Source organism: Sphaeramia orbicularis, chromosome 22 (genome assembly GCF_902148855.1).
Source record: "Sphaeramia orbicularis chromosome 22, fSphaOr1.1, whole genome shotgun sequence".
NCBI lineage: Eukaryota > Metazoa > Chordata > Actinopteri > Kurtiformes > Apogonidae > Sphaeramia > Sphaeramia orbicularis.
Window position 1 is genome coordinate 6071521 of NC_043978.1, and position 23702 is coordinate 6095222.

Sequence of the window (23702 nt, forward strand, 5' to 3'; positions counted from 1 at the left end):
CCCTCGGAGAGCGCAGACCTCCACCAAGGCAGATCAGTGCCCCCCACACACACAAACACACACACAATCACCACCAAAGTTGAATCATTTGTTCCTTGTGCTAGTATCAACATCTCCTGAAATTTTCATCCAAATCTGTCCATAACTTTTTGAGTTATCTTGCACACAAACAGACAGGCAGACAAACAAACCAACAAACCAACGCTGGAAAAAACATAACCTCCTTGGCGGAGGTAACAACCGATTGGCTTCATCTTCTTCTTTCAAATCCATTTCTATTCTTCTGCTCCAGACATCACTATGCTTTCCCAATCTGAGAATCTCAGCTGCTTTTCTCTGGAGGAAACTGACTCACCGTATCAAGACTGAACAGGCTTCCTGTCCTTCAGTATGGGGGGGGGGCTATGGGGGGGGGGGGGGGGGGGTCTGAAGGGGTGAGGCCAGCACTCAGTTGCTACTGCGGCTGAAACCATAAAGAACCTCAGACAAGACATGAAAAGTGGATACTGAAAGACAGAAGGACCAAACCAAAGACCAGAAGAAGACCACAGTTCCAGAGTCAAGTTCAAGAAGAAAAACAAGTTTGGACGGTAAGAAAGATCCATTGACTTTACAGAAATAATAGAAAATAAACAGATACATATCAAGTCAAAATCCTGAGGAGAGGGAGAAGGGCTCCATGAATCTTTCTGTTAATCCTTCTTCTCACTGATCTGATCGTTATATTTAATGGACAGATTAAATCCCAAGTGATCCCTTGGATAAATTTAGTCACATCTCTAACATATTTCACTTTACATTGTCATCTGGTTTCATCATTTGATCCAAATCCATCTGCCATGTCATGCTAACAACCAAATCTCATACAATAGTCTTTAAATGCTGCATATTCTTATTGTCCTAACGCACATTTTACAGTTTAGAGATGTACTTGATAAAAGTTGTATGTTAGGGTTAGGGTGGGTTAGGGTTGGAGTTAGGGTTAGGGTTAGGTTCAGGGTTAGGATCAGGGTTAAGATTAGGGTCAGGTTCAGGGTTTTGGTTAGGTTCAGGTTCAGGGTTAGGATCAGGGTTAAGGTTAGGACCAGGGTTACAGTGAGGGTTAGGGTCAGGTTCAGGGTTACGGTTAGGTTCAGGGTAAGGGTCAGGGTTAAAGTTAGGGTTACAGTGAGGGTTAGGGTCAGGTTCAGGGTTACGGTGAGGGTTAAGGTAAGGGTCAGGGTTAAGGTCAGGTTAGGGCAGTTTGTGAAATACAAACCATAGTTTGTTCAAAGTCTGCACAGTGTTACTTCTATAAAATATGATGGATTAAATGACTATACACTGAAAAAATGACACTTTGGATTAACTTTTAAAAAATAGCTTGTTACACCCAGTTTTCTTAATTTATCTTAAATCAAATTTATGACTCATTTGAAATTGTACATTTTTAGTTAATATCACGCAAATAAATGAATAATGCCAAAACCCAAATTTACATTCACTTTAGGTGGAAATATTAGTCAGTGTAATGACTATACACCATTTTTATTTAGTTTTGTTTGTGTTTTTTACTTTGTTACAACTTTGGTTTTTTTCAGTTTAGTTAAAATTAACATTTATTACTACATCTAAGTATACTTTTACTTGGATAAATTTAATAAAATTAATGTAATTTTGTTACAAGCAATTTTATTAAGTTATCTCAACTTAAAACTTCAGTTTTTTTTTTTTTTTTTTTTTTAAATTCAGTTTACTTATAATCCTACAATAAAATAAAAGCCTCCAATAATGGTCTTTTCATTGTTTACTTTATAACTATTACAATGCAGCTAAATCCTACAATCACCAGAATATGAACCATTACAAATGTGAATAGAAACTAACAAACTAAGGAAAAACAAAGTTCAATTGTAGAAGCCACAATCTATAAATCAAGTGTAGAAGTCAGTTTAGAAGCAAAAAATAACATGTTCTTGGTAATTGCACATTTAACAGTTTTTATGGTAATAAATAATGCAGTATTTATATCAGAGTGAATTCTGTTAACAGTAAAAGTGGAAATTAGGGCATTAAAGGTGTTTGTTTACATTTAAGAAGAACTTCTTCCATTCTCCAAGAACATACTGTGTCCAAATGTCTGTCTGTGATCAGTCTGCTTTCTGCAGTTGGACACTCTGTCTGTCCACTCTGTCTGTCCACTCTGTCCTCTCAGTCTGTCCACTCTGTCTGTCCACTCTGTCCACTCAGTCTGTCCACTCTGTACATCATTTCCTTTGCTTCTATCTGTGAATCTTTTCTGTGGTGCATCAGAGGTGTGTTTGAACTGAATTGGATAATAGGTGGGATTTACAGTAGTGGTGCATGGACAGGATCCTCCTTGGCCATGGTTCACCTGTTCATCTGTCTGACCAACCTGTTCATCTGTCTGACCAACCTGCACAAACATCTGATTTAACAACATTCAGACTGATTCAGACAATAATCCCATTCAAATCTCAATTAAAAACTATTAAAACATGCATACAAATTTATGTATTAATGACCACTGCAGGACAGACCACTGACCACTGCAGGACAGACCACTGATTACTGCAGGACAGACCACTGACCACTGCAGGACAGATGAATGACCACTGCAGGACAGACCACTGACCACTGCAGGACAGACGAATTACCACGAATAACTGTTTGGAGGGAACCTGAACACTCCTCCGCCCTCGGTCCTGCTGCATGTTGATCCTCCTGTTGGTGTTTTTTTTTGTGACTTAAACTGTCTCCAGGGTCTGTTTCAGTTTTTGTTAACACTTCATACTGACGCACAAATTCACCATTTATACCAGGGCTCTCAGGCTCACTTTCTTTCGGGTTCCACGTTCAGGATGGTTTGATCTCCAGTGGGTTGAAACAGTGAAATAATGGCAGAGTAGCCTGTGGATATTGATGACTCCAAATTTTTGTCTGTGTTTTGGTGCAAAAAAACAACAACATCGGATTGTGGAGGTGCTTGCTTTTGTAGACTATCCAGACAGGGAAGATGTCTACTACTACTACTACTACTACTACTACTACTACCCTAACCCTACTTATCAGATACTCCTTGAGCAGTAGGGTTAGGGTTACTACTTACCCTACTACTACTACTACTACTACTACTACCCTAACCCTACTTATCAGATAGTCCTTGAGGAGTAGGGTTAGGGTTACTACTTACCCTACTACTACTACTACTACTACTACTGCTACTACTACTGCTACACCTACTACTACTACTACTACTACTACTACTACTACTGACCTAACCCTACTTTATCAGATGCTCCTTGAAGAGTAGGATTAGGGTTACTACTTACCCTACTACTACTACTACTACTACTACTACTACTACTACTACAGCTACTACTACAGCTACTACTACTACTACTACTACTACTGCTACTACTACTACTACTACTACTACTACTACTACTACTACAACTGACCTAACCCTACTTTATCAGATGCTCCTTGAAGAGTAGGATTAGGGTTACTACCTACCCTACTACTACTACTACTACTACTACTACTACTACTACTACTACTACTACTACTACTACTACTACTACTACTACAGCTACTACTACTACTACTACTACTACAGCTACTACTACTACTACTACTGCTACTACTACTACTACTACTACTACTACTACTGACCTAACCCTACTTTATCAGATGTTCCTTGAAGAGTAGGGTTAGGGTTACTACTTACCCTACTACTACTACTACTACTACTACTACTACTACTACTACTACAGCTACTACTACTACTACTACTACTACTACTACTACTACTACTATTACTACAGCCCTGACCCTACTTATCAGATACTCCTTGAGGAGTAGGGTTAGGGTTACTACTTACCCTACTACTACAACTACTACTTCTTCTTCTACTAACCTAACCCTACTTTATCAGATGCTCCTTGAAGAGTAGGGTTAGGGTTACTACCTACTAGGGATGCACCGATACCGATACGAGTATCGGCATCAGCTCCGATACTCAGTGTGTATACTCGTACTCGTAAAAGTAATCCGATACAAATGCACCGATACCACTTACAGCCATATGACATTCCCAGTTCAGTTCAGGCGGTGGAATAATGAGTGGGGAGCGTGAAGAGTGTGGAGATTTTTCAAAATAAATGACGGTGATAAAAGTAACGCTGACTGCAAGTAATGTTACAGACACAGACAGATACGGATGCAGTGTTCTGTCCGTCCTCTGCATACATTCCATTCGTTTACCAGGTGCTCGCGGATGCGTAAACAGACAGAGAATACCAGCAGATGTACGGAGCGGTGCAGACCACTGCCAGCAGAAGTTAAAATCAAACTTCTGGCTCATTCCTCTTTTCTCTTCCTGCTGAAGCTAAGCTTTTAAACCTTACTAGTGAAAACGCTGCAATATTAGTATCATACTAGTGTTGCCTCTGTCGTCTCCATGTTTATTATTACTGACTTTCTTCTTCTTCTTCTTCTTCTCAAAAAACTAAACTCTTCTTCGTGGTATTTGTCCAGAATGATTAATTCAGAGCGACGCCCCCTGGTGGATTAATTGACAAACGCTCATTCCAACACATTAAGTGTCAGTAGCAGCACTTTTTTCCAGTCAGACTGATGACAACGACAATAAAGCACATTTACAAAAGGAACTAACAACTGGAATGGGATTATTAAGTACTCGTATCGGTACTCAGTATCGGCAAGTACTCAAATGTAAGTACTCGTACTCGGTCTGGAAAAAAGTGGTATCGGTGCATCTCTACCACCTACCCTACTACTTACTACTACCCTAACCCTACTTATCAGATACTCCTTGAGGAGTAGTTTTGGGGTTACCACCTACCCTACTATGACTACTACTACTACTACACCCACTACTACTACAATTATTACTACTGCTACTACTACTAACCTAACCCTACTTTATCAGATGCTCCTTGAGCAGTAGGGTTAGGGTTACTACCTACCCTACTACTACTACTACTACTACCACCACTACTGCTACTACTACTACAATTACTACTACTACTACCCTAACCCTACTTATCAGATACTCTTTGAGGAGTAGGGTTAGGGTTACTACTACTACTACTACTACTACTACTACTACTACTACTATTACTACTACTACTACTAACCTAACCCTACTTATCAGATGCTCCTTGAAGAGTAGGGTTAGGGTTACTACCTACCCTACTACTACTACTACTACTACTACTACTACTACTACCCTACCCCTACTTATCAGATATTCCTTGAAGAGTAGGATTTGGGTCAGGGTTACTACCTACTCTAGTACTACTACTACCACCACTACTAGAATTGGTTTTCTGTTTGAACTGAATAAGGTTAGGGTTAGGCTGGTTGGTTATCTGTTCAGATTTAATGTATGGATTGGGGAGCTATGACTGATTCACCCATGGGGGATAAATAGGGTTCTCTGAACTGAACACATGTATATACATTCCTCATTGGTCACTAACCAATAGTGAGCCTTCATCTATATCATCAGTTCCATTTTACCTGTAAAACATGCTGATGTTGTGACAGAAACTCATCATACCTATATTTTATGTTGACTGTCATCACAGGGGGAGGAGTCAGAGAAGATGGAGTGTTGGATCTGTCTGTGTTGGATTTACTGTTGGACTGCTGTGGTCTCTGCTGATCTAACCTACACCATCCACCGCACCAAGCTCAGCTTCAACGAAGCCAAGGACAGATGTTCCCCAGCCGTCCTCACAACCCTTGCCACCCAGGAGGAGGTTAGCAAAGTCCTCAAGTCCATCTCCACCTCACTCTCACCTGTCCAGCATCAATTTACCTTGTGGGTTGGGTTAAGGAAGCTGAAGAATGAGTGTGTCATTCCCACACTGTCGCTGCGAGGATTCAAGTGGACTGACAACAGTGGCGAGGAGGCGCAGGTGAGTCGCTGGAGGGAGGAGCCAGAGGAAACCTGTACAACAGTTCGCTGTGCAGCAATAACCGGCGAATTGACAGGGTTGTCCGTGACTGACTGGGGTCTGATACCTGTCAGCTGTACCAACAGGTACCAGTTCATCTGCAAACACAGAGATGGACAGGTGGCAGGACCAGAAGACCCTGCACCTGAGACCATGGCATCAAAAACAGAACTCAAAACACTTGAAACTCATAGTGTGACACCAGACCCAGACCGTACAAAACTGAAAAATGAGACTACTGCACCAGATACAGAACCTAAGGAAACTGAAACTGGCAGTGCGGCAATAGACCTAGACCCTGAAAAACCCAAAACTGCACCAGAAGGACAGGGTCCACCTGTATCTGACTTTCCTACACCAGTATCTGTCACATCTGAACCTAAACATCCAGAAGCAGAGGACGAGCTAACAGCTGATCTAGGTCTTGAACCTAACCCTAGGCCCCCATTTGGATCTGTGTCCTGTGCAAATCCAATAATCAATGGCTCTCGCATCCTAATCCCAGACCCTGACAACAGCAGCAGAATGGGGGTGGACTGCTTCTCCGGAGTTCGACTAGAGCTTTTCTGTTTGGATGCTATATGGTGGCTGCTGGATGCACCTGTTAACACCAGCTCCGCCTGTTGGCCCTGCCATGCCGGCTTCAGAAAAGACATTTATGGAAACTGTGTGGATGTGGATGAATGTGTTGTTGGCTCCTCCCCCTGCAGACACACCTGTCTGAACACCGAGGGCTCGTTCAGGTGTATCTGCACCGACAGCGATGGAAAACCACACCAGGAGGGATCAGCGGAGTGCAAGGACACTCTGTCGGGAATCCTGTTGCTGGTGCTGGTCCCTGTGGGGGTCCTTGTGGTGCTGGTGGTGGGCATTGTGGTGTTGGTAAAGTGTTGTCTGATGAGGCGGTCGAAGAAACGTGCCATTAAGAAAGCGGAGAAGATGGCCATGAAGAATAAAAACAGCAAGGAGTCCTGTGAGACAGCCAATGAGAGGACAGTGGCTTGACAGATCCGTCTGTTGATCATGGATCAGAGACACCATGTGTCTGGCCCTAACCAGGGTTAACCCTAACCCTAACACCAGTGTCATTGTCCTGTCTCCCCTAAACTTAGGCACATTGTTTCTCTGTGATTGAGTTTCCAACATTACAGAAAAGCACATTTAATTCAACATGGTTTTAACAGTTTAAGCATCAATAAAAATGGAGAAATTGAATTTCATCATGTATTTTTGTAAATTTAAGAAAAATTAAATTGAGCGTCTGTTACACCTTATGAATCTCTGCTGTAAACAGAACAACCTCAACCCTAAGCTAGTTTTAGGGGAAGCCATGGTACAATTTGTCAAAAAAATGGGGAGCAGTTATATACATGGGGTTGCGGGCCGTAACTAACATAACTAACACTGGTGTGAAACGAAAGTGAAACTTTACATACTTTCAGCGTCCAACTCTTGGGTTCTGTTCCTCTATTATACAGTGGATCTTATATGAAATTTTCACAACTTCAAACCTGTATCCACTGGACACACAAATGCTGGGCACCATGAATTTGTCCCCCCCGCCCTTTTACGGCACCCCAGTGTATGGGGACGTTGGTGAATTGTCAGACTCCCGACAGTTGGGTCCATGTGAATGTTAGTGCCCTATGTAGGATATAGGTGTCTGAAAACTGTCACAACCTGCCTATTATTTCCATTGGTTGGTTGCCCCCCCCCCCCCCCCCCACCCCACCCCAAGGATGAAATTCTTTTTTTTTTTTTATTGATATTTTGACAGACAGTACAACATATGCCATCATCACAAAATAGAAGACATAAACATCATCCACTGTCTGGTTTTCAAATATCCACTTAAGACAAACACTAACAAACACCAGCAAACAAACTAAAACAAAAAAAAAAAAAACACCACTTGTGCCTTACATTTAAGTTCTACATTTGTCCTCTTGTTCTACCTCTCAGTCAGTATACTGGATTAGGTCAGACCAGACCCGGCACCTTACGTTTATATAGACACCCTCTCTATTGACGTCAGAAAGGAGCCCCAGACTTTATTGAAAACGTCTACTCTCCCCATTACTCTGTATGTGACTCGCTCAAAGGGCTAAACTGGCATTCTTGTCATCAATTCAATCCATTCCTTAAAACAGCAGGGACTAGATGACTTCCAGTGTCTCAGAATTATTCTACATCCTGTAGTAGTAGCTAAATGTATCCACAGTCTCTGTCTTGCAGTCAGAGTGTTATTGTCTGGCAGCAGACCCAAAATACACAGAGCAGGAGTCTTGGACAGTTGCATTCGGAACAAATCATTGAAGAGAGTGACAACCCCTTCCCACAGTTGTACATTTTTTTCACAAGAATATAACATGTGTACAAGAGTTCCCACTTCCTTCTGGCATATCCAGCATTTATCACTGTCCCTAAGGTTTAGTTTGGCCATTTTACTAGGTGTCCAGTGGTTTCTATTTAACAATTTGTACTGAATTAGCTGAGATTGTGCTTCACGAGAACAGTTATGGAAGGATGCAACCAACTTCATCCATCTATCTGCTGAAATCTGTTTGTCCACGTCTTTCTCCCAGCATATTCTCAGCCCCTCCAAATGGGGGGATTGTGCCTCCCTGAAAAGTTCATAAAATTTAGAAGCTCCATGTTTTTTATGTCTAGTTACAAGGACTAACTCTTGAATCCTGGTCACAGGGTCAGGGTTCCTCCCCTGGGTAGTTTTAATACAGTGCCCAATCTGTATGGATTTCCAAAACTCCTCTTGTCTAAGGTTAAATTTTTGCTTAATTTCATCAAATGACATCAATCCATTTTCGCTAAGTAAGTCACAAAGCAAGTTTATTCCAGCTTTGGCCCATTTCTCCCATATAACAGTTTTTTTTTTAACCAATTAATATTTTTTTGTTATACCAAATAGAGTATTTAGGAGTAAGGTATGGGCTAGATTTTATAAGTTGGTGAGCACCCATCCAAGTTTCTTGCACAAATGTCAGTACTGGATCCTTAAAGGGTACCGGTCTTCCCCTCTGAGTAAGAAATGCCTCAAGGGAAGTTGGGGCCACCAGTTCCTCTTCTATTTTAACCCAGGAAGGCAACTGCTCCTGCAAATTATTTATCTTAGTTAACTGGGAGAGTGAAAAGGCATATTGATACCACTTTATTTTGGACAATGATAAGCCTCCATTTTCTTTGGCCGCATATAATTTCGAACAGCTAAAGGTTGGTCTTTTGCCTGTCCATATATTACTCTCTACGACAGTATTATATAGTTTCAGAAGGCCGGGAGGAAAATTTAATGGTAGCATATACAGAATATACTGAATTTTAGGGAAGATGATCATCTTAACCAAATTAATCCTTCCTAACAAAGATATATTCAATTTAGCCCAGTTTTGTAAGAGAGGCTGAATAGCTTGAATAACTGGAGAAATATTAGATTGCATTATTTGTCCAATCCTGGTGTCAATTTGATCCCCGGATAAGTCAGGCCCGCTGGCATCCACATGATTCTCTCATGGCCGGGGGACATATTTTAGAGATAGGCATGGCCTCTGACTTGGTCCAATTAATTGTGTAGCCAGAGATTTCTGAAAATAGGCCAATAATGGAAGAGATCTTGGACACTGCTGTGTTGGGTTACTTGTGATCAAAAGAATGTCATCTGCGTATAAAAAAAGTTTATGTTCTTCCTGGCCCATTTGAACCCCCTTAATATCTTTACTTCCACGCAATGCAATTGCCAGTGGTTCCAGAAATAAGGCGAATATCAACGGCGACGGGGGGAACCCTGCCTAGTGCCACGATTACGTTTGAATAAGGGTGACATCACTCCATTAGTAAGTACTGTAGCCATTGGCTCTGTATATACTAATTGTAACCACTGCCTAAAAGATGGACCGAATCCAAATCTCTCCAGTGTATGAAAAAGAAAAGCAAATTCCACTTTATCAAATGCCTTCTCCGCATCTAGGGAGAAGGCAACTATGGGGTCTATATTATTCCTGCTTTTCCACATTATGTGTAATATTCTGTGGAGATTGTCAGCTGAGCACCTATTTTTAACGAACCCAACTTGATCTACGTGTACCAGATTAGGAAGCACCTTTTCTAGCCTGGCAGCAAGCACCTTGGAGATTATTTTTTCATCAGCATTAATTAGCGAAATAGGACGATAGTTTCCACAGTATTGCGGGTCTTTCCCTTTTTTATGTAGTAAAGTGATAACAGCTGATCTCATGCTAGCTGGGAGTCTACCCCTCTATAAAGCATCCTGGTAGATGGCTAACAATCTTGGGGCAAGATCTTCCAGAAATTTCTTATAAAAATCAGATGGAAATCCATCATTGCCAGGCGCTTTACCTAACTTGAGACTATGAATTGCCTGTTTAACCTTCACTAACATAATTTCTCCTTCTAATGAGTTTCTTTGTTCCTCAGTTAGAGTTGGAATTTTAATAGAGGGAAAGAAATCTGTCATTTTCCTTTTGTCAACGTTCCCTTGCGATGTATATAAATTTTGGTAAAATGCTTGAAATACTTCATTAATCGCCTTTTTATTCGTTATCACCTTATTAGTGTGATCAAATATGGATGGAATTAAATTAGAAGTTTGCATCTGTTTTACCCTATGTGCTAACCACTTGCCCGCTCTCTCACCTTGTTCAAAATATTTTTGATTGGAACAGAATAGAGCATATTCATCTTTTTTCTGTAGATTATTGTTCAGCTCGTATTTTAATTTAATTAGCTTGTTCCAAATTTCCTTCTCTGGGTGCTGCATATGTTGTTTCTCAAGTTCCTTGATGTCTTGCTCTAGCTTCTGTATTCTATCCCTCTTCGCTTTTTTTAATTTGAGAGCTATATTGAATGAGACGCCCCCTTACAAAAGCTTTAAAAGCATCCCAAGCATTCCAATATCCTCAATTGAGTCCTTGTTAAATTCCCAAAATTCCTTCATTACTTTTCTTATGTAGTCACAATATTCCTCACTATTTAGCAATAGATTATTCAAGCGCCTCCTCACCGTAGATTTTATGTTTTCTGTTGTAGACATGGCTATATCCACTGGAGCATGGTCAGTTAGAACTATGTTGCCAAATGTGGCATTAACCCAAGGATGAAATTCATTGAGCAGAAGCAAGGATGTAAAAACCAGAGGGGGGGTTGATCTCCCCACCCCCCAACAAATCACACCCTGGGTGAAGCTAATGTAACCCTAATCTCTGCACAACCCCTATGTAGAAATATATAGAAATATGTGACCCACAGGAAAAAATGCTAGAACTAATGTCAACTTGAACAAAACCTTTAGTCCTACATTTTTGGCCAAGCAATTAAGTTTTTGAATTGGATTAATCATTGTATTATCCAAGCCACACACATTTCTCCTACACTTTTCTCAATTTGTTTCTAAGATCTGCTGTTTTTTAAAATAACCAGCAGATGTGAAATGTGAAAACTTACCCTCTGTGTATTGTAGAGACTAACCCTTAACCCTCTGTAGACCTTAACCCTAACCCTAACACTTACCCTCTGTGTGTGGTAAAGACTAACCCTAAACCTAACCCTCTGTAGACCCTAACCCTTAACCCCCTGTAGACGTTAACCGTAACCCTTTGAAGACCCTAACCCTTAACCCTCTGTAGACGTTAACCTTAACCCTCTGTAGACCCTAACCCTTAACCTCTGTAGACCCTAACCCTTAACCCCCTGTAGACGTTAACCGTAACCCTTTGAAGACCCTAACCCTCAACCCTCTGTTGACGTTAACCTTAACCCTCTGTAGACCCTAACCCTTAACCTCTGTAGACCCTAACCCTTAACCCCCTGTAGACGTTAACCTTAACCCTTTGAAGACCCTAACCCTTAACCCTCTGTAGACGTTAACCTTAACCCTCTGTAGACCCTAACCCTTTACCATCTGTAGATGTTAACCTTAACCCTCTGTAGACCCTAACCCTGAACCTTCTGTAGATGTTAACCTTAACCCTCTGCAGACCCTAACCCTTAACCCCCTGTAGACATTAACCTTAACCCTCTGCAGACCCTAACCCTTAACCCTCTGTAGATGTTAACCTTAACCCTCTGTAGATCCTAACCCTTAACCCTCTGTAGACGTTAACCTTAACCCTTTGAAGACCCTAACCCTTAACCCCCTGTAGACGTTAACCTTAACCCTTTGAAGACCCTAACCCTTAACCCTCTGTAGACATTAACCTTAACCCTCTGTAGACCCTAACCCTAAACCTCTGTAGACGTTAACCTTAACCCTCTGTAGACCCTAACCCTCAACCCTCTGTAGACGTTAACCTTAACCCTCTGTAGACCCTAACCCTAAACCTCTGTAGACCCTAACCCTTAACCCCCTGTAGACGTTAACCCTAACCCTCTGTAGACCCTAACCATTAACCCTCTGTAGACATTAACCTTAACCCTCTGCAGACCCTAACCCTTAACCCTCTGTAGACGTTAACCTTAACCCTCTGTAGACCCTAACCCTTAACCCTCTGTAGATGTTAACCTTAACCCTCTGTAGACCTTAACCCTTAACCCTCTGTAGACGTTAACCTTAACCCTCTGTAGACCCTAACCCTTAACCCTCTGTAGACATTAACCTTAACCCCCTGTAGACGTTAACCTTAACCCTCTGTAGACCCTAACCCTCAACCCTCTGTAGACCCTAACCCTTAACCCTCTGTAGACGTTAACCCTAACACTTACCCTCTGTGTGTGGTAGAGACTAACCCTAACCCCAACCCTCTGTAGACCCTAACCCTTAACCCTCTGTAGACGTTAACCTTAACCCTCTGTAGACCCTAACCCTTAACCCTCTGTAGACGTTAACCTTAACCCTCTGTAGACCCTAACCCTTAACCCTCTGTAGATGTTAACCTTAACCCTCTGTAGACCCTAACCCTTAACCTTCTGTAGATGTTAACCTTAACCCTCTGGTGAACCTAACCCTTAACCCTCTGTATACGTTAACCTTAACCCTCTGTAGACCCTAACCCTTAACCCTCTGTAGATGTTAACCTTAACCCTCTGTAGACCCTAACTCTCAACCCTCTGAAGACCCTAACCCTTGACCCTCTGTAGACGTTAACCCTAACCCTAACACTTACCCTCTGTGTGTGGTAGAGACTAACCCTAACCCTAAACCTCTGTAGACCCTAACCCTTAACCCTCTGTAGACGTTAACCCTTAGCCCTCTGTAGACGTTAACCTTAACCCTCTGTAGACCCTAACCCTTAACCCTCTGTAGATGTTAACCTTAACCCTCTGTAGACCCTAACCCTTAACCCTTTGTAGACGTTAACCTTAACCCTCTGTAGACCCTAACCCTTAACCCTTTGTAGACGTTAACCTTAACCCTCTGTAGACCCTAACACTTAACCCTCTGTAGACATTAACCTTAACCCTCTGTAGACCCTAACCCTTAACCCTCTGTAGACTTTAACCTTAACCCTCTGTAGACCCTAACCCTTAACCTTCTGTAGATGTTAACCTTAACCCTCTGTAGACCCTAACCCTCTGTAGACGTTAACCTTAACCCTCTGTAGACCCTAACCCTTAACCCTCTGTAGACGTTAACCTTAACCCTCTGTAGACCCTAACCCTTAACCCTCTGTAGACGTTAACCTTAACCCTCTGTAGACCCTAACCCTTAACCTTCTGTAGACGTTAACCTTAACCCTCTGTAGACCCTAACCCTTAACCTTCTGTAGACGTTAATCTTAACCCTCTGTAGACCCTAACCCTTAACCCTCTATAGACGTTAACCTTAACCCTCTGTAGACCCTAACCCTTAACCCTCTGTAGACGTTAACCTTAACCCTCTGTAGACGTTAACCTTAACCCTCTGTAGACATTAACCTTAACCCTCTGTAGACCCTAACCCTTAACCCTCTGTAGACGTTCACCTTAACCCTCTGTAGACCCTAACCCTTAACCTTCTGTAGACGTTAACCTTAACCCTCTGTAGACCCTAACCCTTAACCTTCTGTAGACGTTAACCTTAACCCTCTGTAGACCCTAACCCTTAACCCTCTGTTGACGTTAACCTTAACCCTCTGTAGACCCTAACCCTTAACCCTCTTTAGACCCTAACCCTTAACCCTCTGTAGACGTTAACCTTAACCCTCTGTAGACCTTAACCCTTAACCCTCTGTAGACGTTAACCTTAACCCTCTGTAGACCCTAACCCTTAACCCTCTGTAGACGTTAACCTTAACCCTTTGTAGACATTAACCTTAACCCTTTGTAGACGTTAACCTTAACCCTTTGTAGACGTTAACCTTAACCGTCTGTAGACCCTAACCCTTAACCCTCTGTAGACGTTAACCTTAACCCTTTGTAGACGTTAACCTTAACCCTCTGTAGACGTTAACCTTAACCCTCTGTAGACGTTAACCTTAACCCTCTGTAGACCCTAACCCTTAACCCTCTGTAGACGTTAACTTTAACCCTCTGTAGACCCTAACCCTTAACCCTCTATAGACCCTAACCCTTAACCCTCTGTAGACGTTAACCTTAACCCTTTGTAGACGTTAACCTTAACCCTCTGTAGACGTTAACCTTAACCCTCTGTAGACCCTAACCCTTAACCCTCTGTAGACCCTAACCCTTAACCTACTGTAGACATTAACCTTAACCCTTTGTAGACGTTAACCTTAACCCTTTGTAGACGTTAACCTTAACCGTCTGTAGACCCTAACCCTTAACCCTCTGTAGACGTTAACCTTAACCCTTTGTAGACGTTAACCTTAACCCTCTGTAGACGTTAACCTTAACCCTCTGTAGACCCTAACCCTTAACCCTCTGTAGACGTTAACTTTAACCCTCTGTAGACCCTAACCCTTAACCCTCTATAGACCCTAACCCTTAACCCTCTGTAGACGTTAACCTTAACCCTTTGTAGACGTTAACCTTAACCCTCTGTAGACGTTAACCTTAACCCTCTGTAGACCCTAACCCTTAACCCTCTGTAGACGTTAACCTTAACCCTCTGTAGACGTTAACCTTAACCCTCTGTAGACATTAACCTTAACCCTCTGTAGACCCTAACCCTTAACCTACTGTAGACGTTAACCTTAACCCTCTGTAGACCCTAACCCTTAACCTACTGTAGACGTTAACCTTAACCCTCTGTAGACCTTAACCCTTAACCTACTGTAGACGTTAACCTTAACCCTCTGTAGACCCTAACCCTTAACCCTCCGTAGACGTTAACCTTAACCCTCTGTAGACCCTAACCCTTAACCCTCTGTAGACCCTAACCCTTAACCCTCTGTAGACGTTAACCTTAACCCTCTGTAGACCCTAACCCTTAACCTACTGTAGACGTTAACCTTAACCCTCTGTAGACCCTAACCCTTAACCCTCCGTAGACGTTAACCTTAACCCTCTGTAGACCCTAACCCTTAACCCTCTGTAGACCCTAACCCTTAACCCTCTGTAGACGTTAACCTTAACCCTCTGTAGACGTTAACCTTAACCCTCTGTAGACGTTAACCTTAACCCTCTGTAGACCCTAACCCTTAACCCTCTGTAGACGTTAACTTTAACCCTCTGTAGACATTAACCCTTAACCCTCTTTAACCATTTCTACTTGACATAACCATCCTGCATGTTCTTTTCCTCTCCTTGGGTTGAAGATGAGGCCAAAACATGTTTATCAAGTAATCTTTTCTCTTTTGAAACACATCAGTAAAAATGTCTTCATCCATTTCTTGAACTGTTTCACACTATAAATGTCATCATAATTTCAGTCCAATCCAAATGGACTAAATGATCCTGTGAAGCCTGTGTGTAACCGTAACCGTAACCCTGACCCTAACCCATGTCTTATTGAACAAAGTCACAATGAACCTAATGAGTGTGTGTGGATGTGTCCACTAGGTGGATTTGTTCACTTTGTTGGCACCTGAACACACACTCATCAGCCCCTATTGATGAGTTTAATGTATTAAATGGTAAATGTTGTTAATCTGAACTGCTCAGAAAATGTGCTTTTATTTCATGTATTTAAAGGTAAAGTTTATCTTCAGTCATATTATTTAATGTATTTTTTTTTACCCAGAAATAGTCAAGTGCGCGATGATTTGATTGACAGAATTCAAAACTTCAGTTTTCATGAATCTAAATCACAACCACTAATATCTTGTATAATGAGCATAGTCTGGTTTAGGGTCAGGGTTATCCTAACCCTAATCCTAACCCGGACTATGGGTTAGCCTAACCCTAACCCTTACCCGGACCCTACGTTTATTAAACCGTTAGGGTTAGGGTTAGTCTAACCCTGACCCTACTATTATTAAACCGTTGGTGCTTATTGATACATAAAGTACTTTTTACTGTTGAAACCATCCTGATCTATTACTGACCTAAAGTAAAGAGTCCTCCAAACCTTTGAAAAGATGATCACTGGTGTGGATAAACCAGACGTTTGTGGATTCACATACATGATTGTGTTTCACCTGATTGGCTGATGCTGTTTTTCTCATTAGTGTATTGATAATAAACCTGACGACAGGTTTTTATTCAAGTGTCAAACATCCAGCTGATCTCTGGTTTCAGAATGGATTCAGTAAAGGTCCAACTGAACACTAACCCTGATCATCATACAGCGTCACAACTCCACATACTTGTGGATCTCATCTCCATTATCTCCTGATGGGAGAAGGTTCTTCAAGATCCAACAGTCAGCATCTGTTCACATGTGACCAGAAAAATGTGGACGTGTTTGGACAGAAGGTGGTATTAAACACACAGGGCATCGGGTTCAGCTGTCCACATACTTTTGGCCACAGGAAATAGTCATTGTGTGTTTACAAACTGTATTTCCTGTTTCAGATGAGCATGGATATGTGGACAGGAAAGTGACCTCTGACCCACAGTGATTAACATGATGAGGTCATGTGACCACACCGTTCAACATCATTATCATGACTAGTAGAAACTAGTGCATTAACCCATGGAGATCCACAGGTTGTAGATGTGCTAGTTTTTATGCAGTTGTGTATCCATGCATGCTGTACCACATTTGTCCAGCAGTCACCGCCAAAGCCTTTTGGCCAGAGCAACAGGATTGGAAGGATATTGTATTCAAAATGACTAATATCTGCCCAAATATTGGTCCTATCAACTGTTACTGTTTACACTAGTCTGCTCATTGTAGTAGTAGTAGTAGTAGTAGTAGTAGTAGTAGTAATGGCAGTAGTAGGACTAGTAGGAGTTGTAGTTGTGTAGTAGTAGTAGTAGTAGTAGTAATGGTAGTAGTAGTTGAAGTAGTGGTTGTAGTAACAGTGGTATTAGTAGTTGTAGTTGTTGTGTAGTAGTAATGGTAGTAGTAGTTGTAGTAGTAGTAGTAGTAGTAGTTGTGAAGTAGTAGTAATAGTAGTAGTAGTAGCAGTAGTAGTAGTGGTAGTTGTGTAGTAGTAGTAGTAGTTGTTGTTATTAGGCCCGAGCCGAGTAAAGCCGGCGCAGGGCCTATTGAGTCTGCAGTGGGCGCATGGGGACGAAATCGCCAGTGACGCGGTCGCCTTTCGCCACTGTCGCCACTCTCACACATATTCACGTTCACGGCACTGAGACCTTTCCGACGATGTAAATGACATGTGTACAAGTCGCATATTTACACCTGCTCAGAATGAATGGGAGTCAATGGGACACGCCCACTCAGGGTCAGTCACGCGGGTGTAAGTGCACAACACGTGACATCTGACCCCACAGACATGTGGGGGACCTCGAGAGCTTTCAAATACAGTCAAATACGTGGTTGCCACGGAAACGCCTATATTGTTCTTGCTCAGATTATTATTATTTTTAGGCCCGAGCCGAGTAAAGCCGGCGCAGGGCCTATTGAGTCTGCAGTGGGCGCATGGGGACGAAATCGCCAGTGACGCGGTCGCCTTTCGCCACTGTCGCCACTCTCACACATATTCACATTCACGGCACTGAGACCTTTCCGACGATGTATATGACATGTGCACAAATCGCATATTTACACCTGCTCAGAATGAATGGGAGTCAATGGGACATGCACACTCAGGGTCAGTCACATGTGTGTAAGTGCACGACACGTGACATCTGACCCCACAGACATGTGGGGGACCTCGAGAACTTTCAAAAAAGGGCAAATACGTGGTTACCATAGAAACGGCTATATTGTTCTTGCTCAGATTATTATTATTTTTATTTTTATTATTTTTTTTGTCTTATTTTTCTTTCTCCTGCGCTTTGAGCTCAATTTTGACCCTCTGAACATTTACGAAAACTCACCAAATTTTGCCTAAAATTCAGAAGTGTGAGAAATTGAATTTACATATAGGTTTCGTAGATGTCGGTAAAGAAATGTTGCGGCAGCGCCCCCTTGAAAAGTGGAAATGCATTGCGCCAATGGGAGCGCGTCCAACATAAAGTTTGTCGTAGAGCCACGAAAATCGGTAGACAGATTCATCATGAGGAGACAAACAAAAAATATTATTATGGCCACGCCCCTAAACCAACCCTTAGTCGGCCATATTGGATTGAAATTTCCAAAATGCTGAGTCAGCGTTTTCGCTGACGTTGTATTTTAACTATCTCCTACTAAGCCGTTTGGCTGAATGAGCTCAAAATCGGTGTACAGTATCTAGAGAAGTGGGGCATCAAAAGTTAGCCGAATTTTTTGAATCGGCATCACCGTTTTTGTGTGACGAGGTTGCAAACTTTGCGAAGTTTTTTCGAAAATTTACCATCATAAAAATTGCTTCAGCTCAGACATACGAACACCGATTTGGCTGAAATTTGACTCAGACGTCCATCTCCCAGGCCTACACCCATTTATTAAAATAAATTGAAATTTCGCACTATAGCGCCCCCTACAAATGTACATTTACAAAAATGACATCAGTTCGGACATACGAACACTGATTTGGCTCAAATTTGACTCAAACATCTGTCTCCCAGGCCTACACCTATTTATCAAAAGAAACTGAAATTTTGCACTACAGCGCCCCCTACAAAAATTTTTAATATTTTTTATTAAAATTGCTTCAGTTCGGACATACGAACACCAATTTGGCTCAAATTTGACTCAGACGTCTATATCCCAGGCCTACACCCATTTATCAGAAAAATTTTAAATTCGGCGCCATAGCACCCCCTACAATGCTACTTTTACGAAAATTACTTCACGTTAGACATGCGAACACCAATTTGGCTCAAATTTGAATCAGTTGTCAATCTCCCAGGCCTACACCCATTTATCAAAAGAAATTGCCACTTCGCTCAGTAGCGCCCCCTACAAATTTACCTTCACGAAAATTGCATCAGTTCAGACATACGAAGACCGATTTGGCTCAAATTTGACTCAGTGGTACATCTCGCAGGTCTACACCCATTCAATGGAACAAATTGAATTTTTGCTCATAGCGCCCCCTACAGATTTATTTATACAAAATTTTGTTCAGTTCGGACATACGAACACTGATTTGTCTCAAATCAATTGTCAATGTCCCAGGCCTAAACCCATTCATTAGAAGACACAAAATTTGGGGCTACAGCACCACCTGCTGAACGATGAGCATACTTCCACTGGACGTGCCCTTGGCGAGGGCCTTTAGATACCACTTGCGGCTTTAATTTTATTTATTTATTTATTTTTTGTCTTATTTTTTTTTCTCCTGCGCTTTGAGCTCAATTTTGACCCCCTGTACATTTACGAAAACTCACCAAATTTTGCACAAAATTCAGAAATGCGAGAAATTGAATTTACATATAGGTTTCGAAGATGTCGGTAAAGAAATGTTGCCGCAGCGCCCCCTTGAAAAGTGGAAATGCATTACGCCAATGGGAGCACGTCCAACGTAAAGTTTGTTGTAGAGCCACGAAAATCGGTAGACAGATTCATCATGAGGAGACAAACAAAAAATATTATTATGGCCACGCCCCAAAACCAACCCTTTGTCGGCCATATTGGATTGAAATTTCCAAAATGCTGAGTCAGCGTTTTCGCTGACGTCGTATTTTAACTATCTCCTCCTTGGCCGTTTGGCCGAATGAGCTCAAAATCGGTGTACAGTATCTAGAGAAGTGGGGCATCAAAAGTTAGCCAAATTTTTTGGATAGGCATCACCGTTTTTGTGTGACGACGTCGCAAACTTTGCAAAGTTTCTTCATGAATTTACCATTACAAAAATTGCTTTAGCTCAGACATACGAACACCGATTTGGCTGAAATTTCACTCAGATGTCTATCTCCAAGGCCTACACCCATTTATTAAAAGAAATTGAAATTTTGCACTATAGCGCCCCCTACAAATGTACATTTACAAAAATGAAATCAGTTCGGACATACGAGCACCAATTTGGCTCAAATTTGACTCAGACATCTGTCTCCCCGGCCTACACCTATTTGTCAAAAGAAACTGAAATTTTGCACTACAGCGCCCCAAAAATTTTTAATATTTTTTTATTAAAATTTCTTCAGTTCCCACATACGAACACCGATTTGGCTCAAATTTGACTCAGACGTCTATCTCCCAGGCCTACACCCATTTATCAGAAATATTTGAAATTCGGTGCCATAGCGCCCCCTACAATTTTACCTTTACGAAAATTACTTCACGTTAGACATACGAATACCAATTTGGCTCAAATTTGAATCAGTGTTCAGTCTCCCAGGCCTACACCCATTTATCAAAAGAAATTGCCACTTCGCTCATTAGCGCCCCCTAATAATTTACCTTCACGAAAATTGCATTAATTCGGACATACGAACACTGATTTAGCTCAAATTTGACTCAGTGGTACATCTCGCAAACCTACACCCATTCAATGGTAGAAATTTATTTTTAGCTGCATAGCGCCCCCTACAGATTTACTTATACAAAACTTTCTTTGGCTCGGACATACAAACAAAGACTTGCCTCAAATTTGAATCAGTTGTCGATCTCCCAGGCCTACACCCATTCATCAGAAGACATTGAAATTTGGTGCTAGAGTGCCACCTGCTGAATGATGGACATACTTCTACTGGACGTGCCCGTGGCGAGGGCCTTTAGATGCCGCTTGCGGCTTTAATTTTGTCTTATTTTTCCTTCTCCTGCGCTTTGAGCTCAATTTTGACCCCCTGAACATTTATGAAAACTCACCAAATTTTGCACAAAATTCAGAAGTGTGAGAAATTGAATTTACATATAGGTTTCGTAGATGTCGGTAAAGAAATGTTGCTGCAGCGCCCCCTTGAAAAGTGGAAATGCATTGCGCCAATGGGAGCGTGTCCAACATAAAGTTTGTCGTAGAGCCACGAAAATTAGATTCATCATGAGGAGACAAACAAAAAATATTATTATGGCCACGCCCCTAAACCAACCCTTAGTCGGCCATATTGGATTGAAATTTCCAAAATGCTGAGTCAGCGTTTTCGCTGACATTGTATTTTAACTATCTCCTACTAAGCCGTTTGGCTGAATGAGCTCAAAATCGGTGTACAGTATCTAGAGAAGTGGGGCATCAAAAGTTAGCCGAATTTTGTGAATCGGTGTCACCGTTTTTGTGTGACGAGGTTGCAAACTTTGCGAAGTTTTTTCGAAAATTTGCCATCACAAAAATTGCTTCAGCTAAGACATACGAACACCGATTTGGCTCAAATTTGACTCAGACGTCTATCTCGCAGGCCTACACCCATTTATCAGAAAAAATAGAAATTTGGCGCTATAGCGCCCCCTCCAATTTTACCTTTACGAAAATTACTTTACTTCAGACATACAAACACAAATTTGGCTCAAATTTGAAGCAGTTGCCAATCTCGCAGGCCTACACCCATTTATTAAAAGAAACTAAAATTTCGCACTACAGCGCCCCCTACAAATGTACATTTACAAAAATGACATCAGTCCGGAGATACGAACACCGATTTGGCTCAAATTTGACTCAGACATCTGTCTCCCAGGCCTACACCTATTTGTCAAAAGAAACTGAAATTTTGCGCTACAGCGCCCCCAACAAGTTTTTTTTTTAATTTTTTATTAAAATTGCTTCAGTTTGGACATACGAACACCAATTTGGCTCAAATTTGACTCAGACGTCTTTCTCTCAGGCCTACACCCATTTATCAGAAAAAATAGAAATTTGGTGCTATAGCGCCCCCTCCAATTTTACCTTTACGAAAATTACTTTACTTCAGACATACAAACACAAATTTGGCTCAAATTTGAAGCAGTTTCCAATCTCCCAGGCCAACACCCATTCAGCAAAACAAATTGCCATTTCGCTCAGTAGTGCCCCCTACAAATTTACCTTCACAATAATTGCATCAATTCGGACATACGAACACCGATTTGGCTCAAATTTAAATAATTTGTCAATCTCCCAGGCCTACACCCATTTATCAAAAGAAAATGCCATTTTGAGCAATAACACCCCCTACAAATTTACCTTCACGAAAATTGCATCAGTTCGGACATACGAACACCGATTTGGCTCAAATTTGACTCAGTGGTACATCTCGCAGGCCTACACCCATTCAATGGAACAAATTGAAGTTTGGCTCTGTAGCGCCCCCTACAGTTTATTTATACAAAAAATTTTTTAGTTCGGACATACGAACACTGATTAGTCTCAAATTTGAGTCAATTGTCAATCTCCCAGGCCTACACCCATTCATCAGAAAACACAAAATTTGGGGCTAGAGCGTCACCTGCTGAACGATGGACATACTTCTACTGGATGTGCCCGTGGCGAGGGCCTTTAGATGCCGCTTGCGGCTTTAATTATTGTTGTTGTTGTGTAGTATTAGTAGTTGTGTAATAGTAGTAATGGTAGTAGTAGTAATAGTAGTAGTAGTAGTAGTTGTGTAGTAGTTGTTCTTGTTGTTGTGTTGTAGTAGTAGTAGTAGTTGTTGTTGTTGTGTAATAGTAGTAATGGTAGTAGTAGTTGAAGTAGTTGTGTAGTAGTAGTAGGTGTAGTAATTGTGGTATTAGTATTAGTAGTAATCGTAGCAACAGTGGTATTAGTAGTAGTTGTTGTGTAGTAGTAATGGTAGTTGCAGTAGTAGTAGTAGTAGTAGTAGTTGTGAAATAGTAGTAATGGTAGTAGTAGTTGTAGTAGTTGTGTAGTAGTAGTAGGTGTAGTAATAGTGGTATTAGTATTACTAGTAGTTGTGTAGTAGCAATGGCAGTAGTAGTAGTGGTAGCTGTTGTGTTGTAGTAATGGTAGTAGTAATATTAATAGTAGTTGTAGTTGTTGTTGTGTTGTAGTAGTAGTAGTTATAGTAGTTTTGTAGTAGTAATGGTAGTAGTAGTAGTAGTAGTAGTAGTTGTGTAGTTGTAATGGTCGTAGTAATATTAATAGTAGTTGTTTTTGTTGTGTGGTAGTAGCAGTAGGAGTAGTTGTGGTAGTTGTAGTAGTTGTGTAGTAGTAAAGTTAGTAGTAATAGTTGTTGTTGTTGTGTAGTAGTAGTGGTAGTAGTTATTGTGTAGTAGTACTAGTAGTAGTTGTGGTAATATTTGTAGTTGAGTAGCAGTAATGGCAGTAGTAGTAGTAGTAGTAGTAGTCGTAGTAGTTGTAGTAGTAGTGGTAGTAGTAGAAGTAGTAGTAGTGGTAGTTGTGTTGTAGTAGTAGTTGAGTAGTAGTAATGGTAGTAGCAGTAGTAGTAGTAGTAGTAGTAGTTGTAGTAGTAGTAATGATAGTATTAGTAGTAATAGTAGTTGTAATAGCAGTAGAT

General features: G+C 41.4%; 1 protein-coding gene across 1 annotated transcript; it reads left to right on the plus strand.

The window, feature by feature from the left end:
- The first annotated feature begins 468 nt into the window (after positions 1-468).
- Positions 469-7261, plus strand: clec14a (C-type lectin domain containing 14A). The gene is made up of 2 exons (XM_030126190.1): positions 469-590; positions 5616-7261. Exon 2 carries the CDS (start codon positions 5634-5636, stop codon positions 6990-6992), a length of 1359 nt encoding a protein of 452 aa, XP_029982050.1. The 5' UTR covers positions 469-590; positions 5616-5633; the 3' UTR covers positions 6993-7261.
- Positions 7262-23702: the final 16441 nt, after the last annotated feature.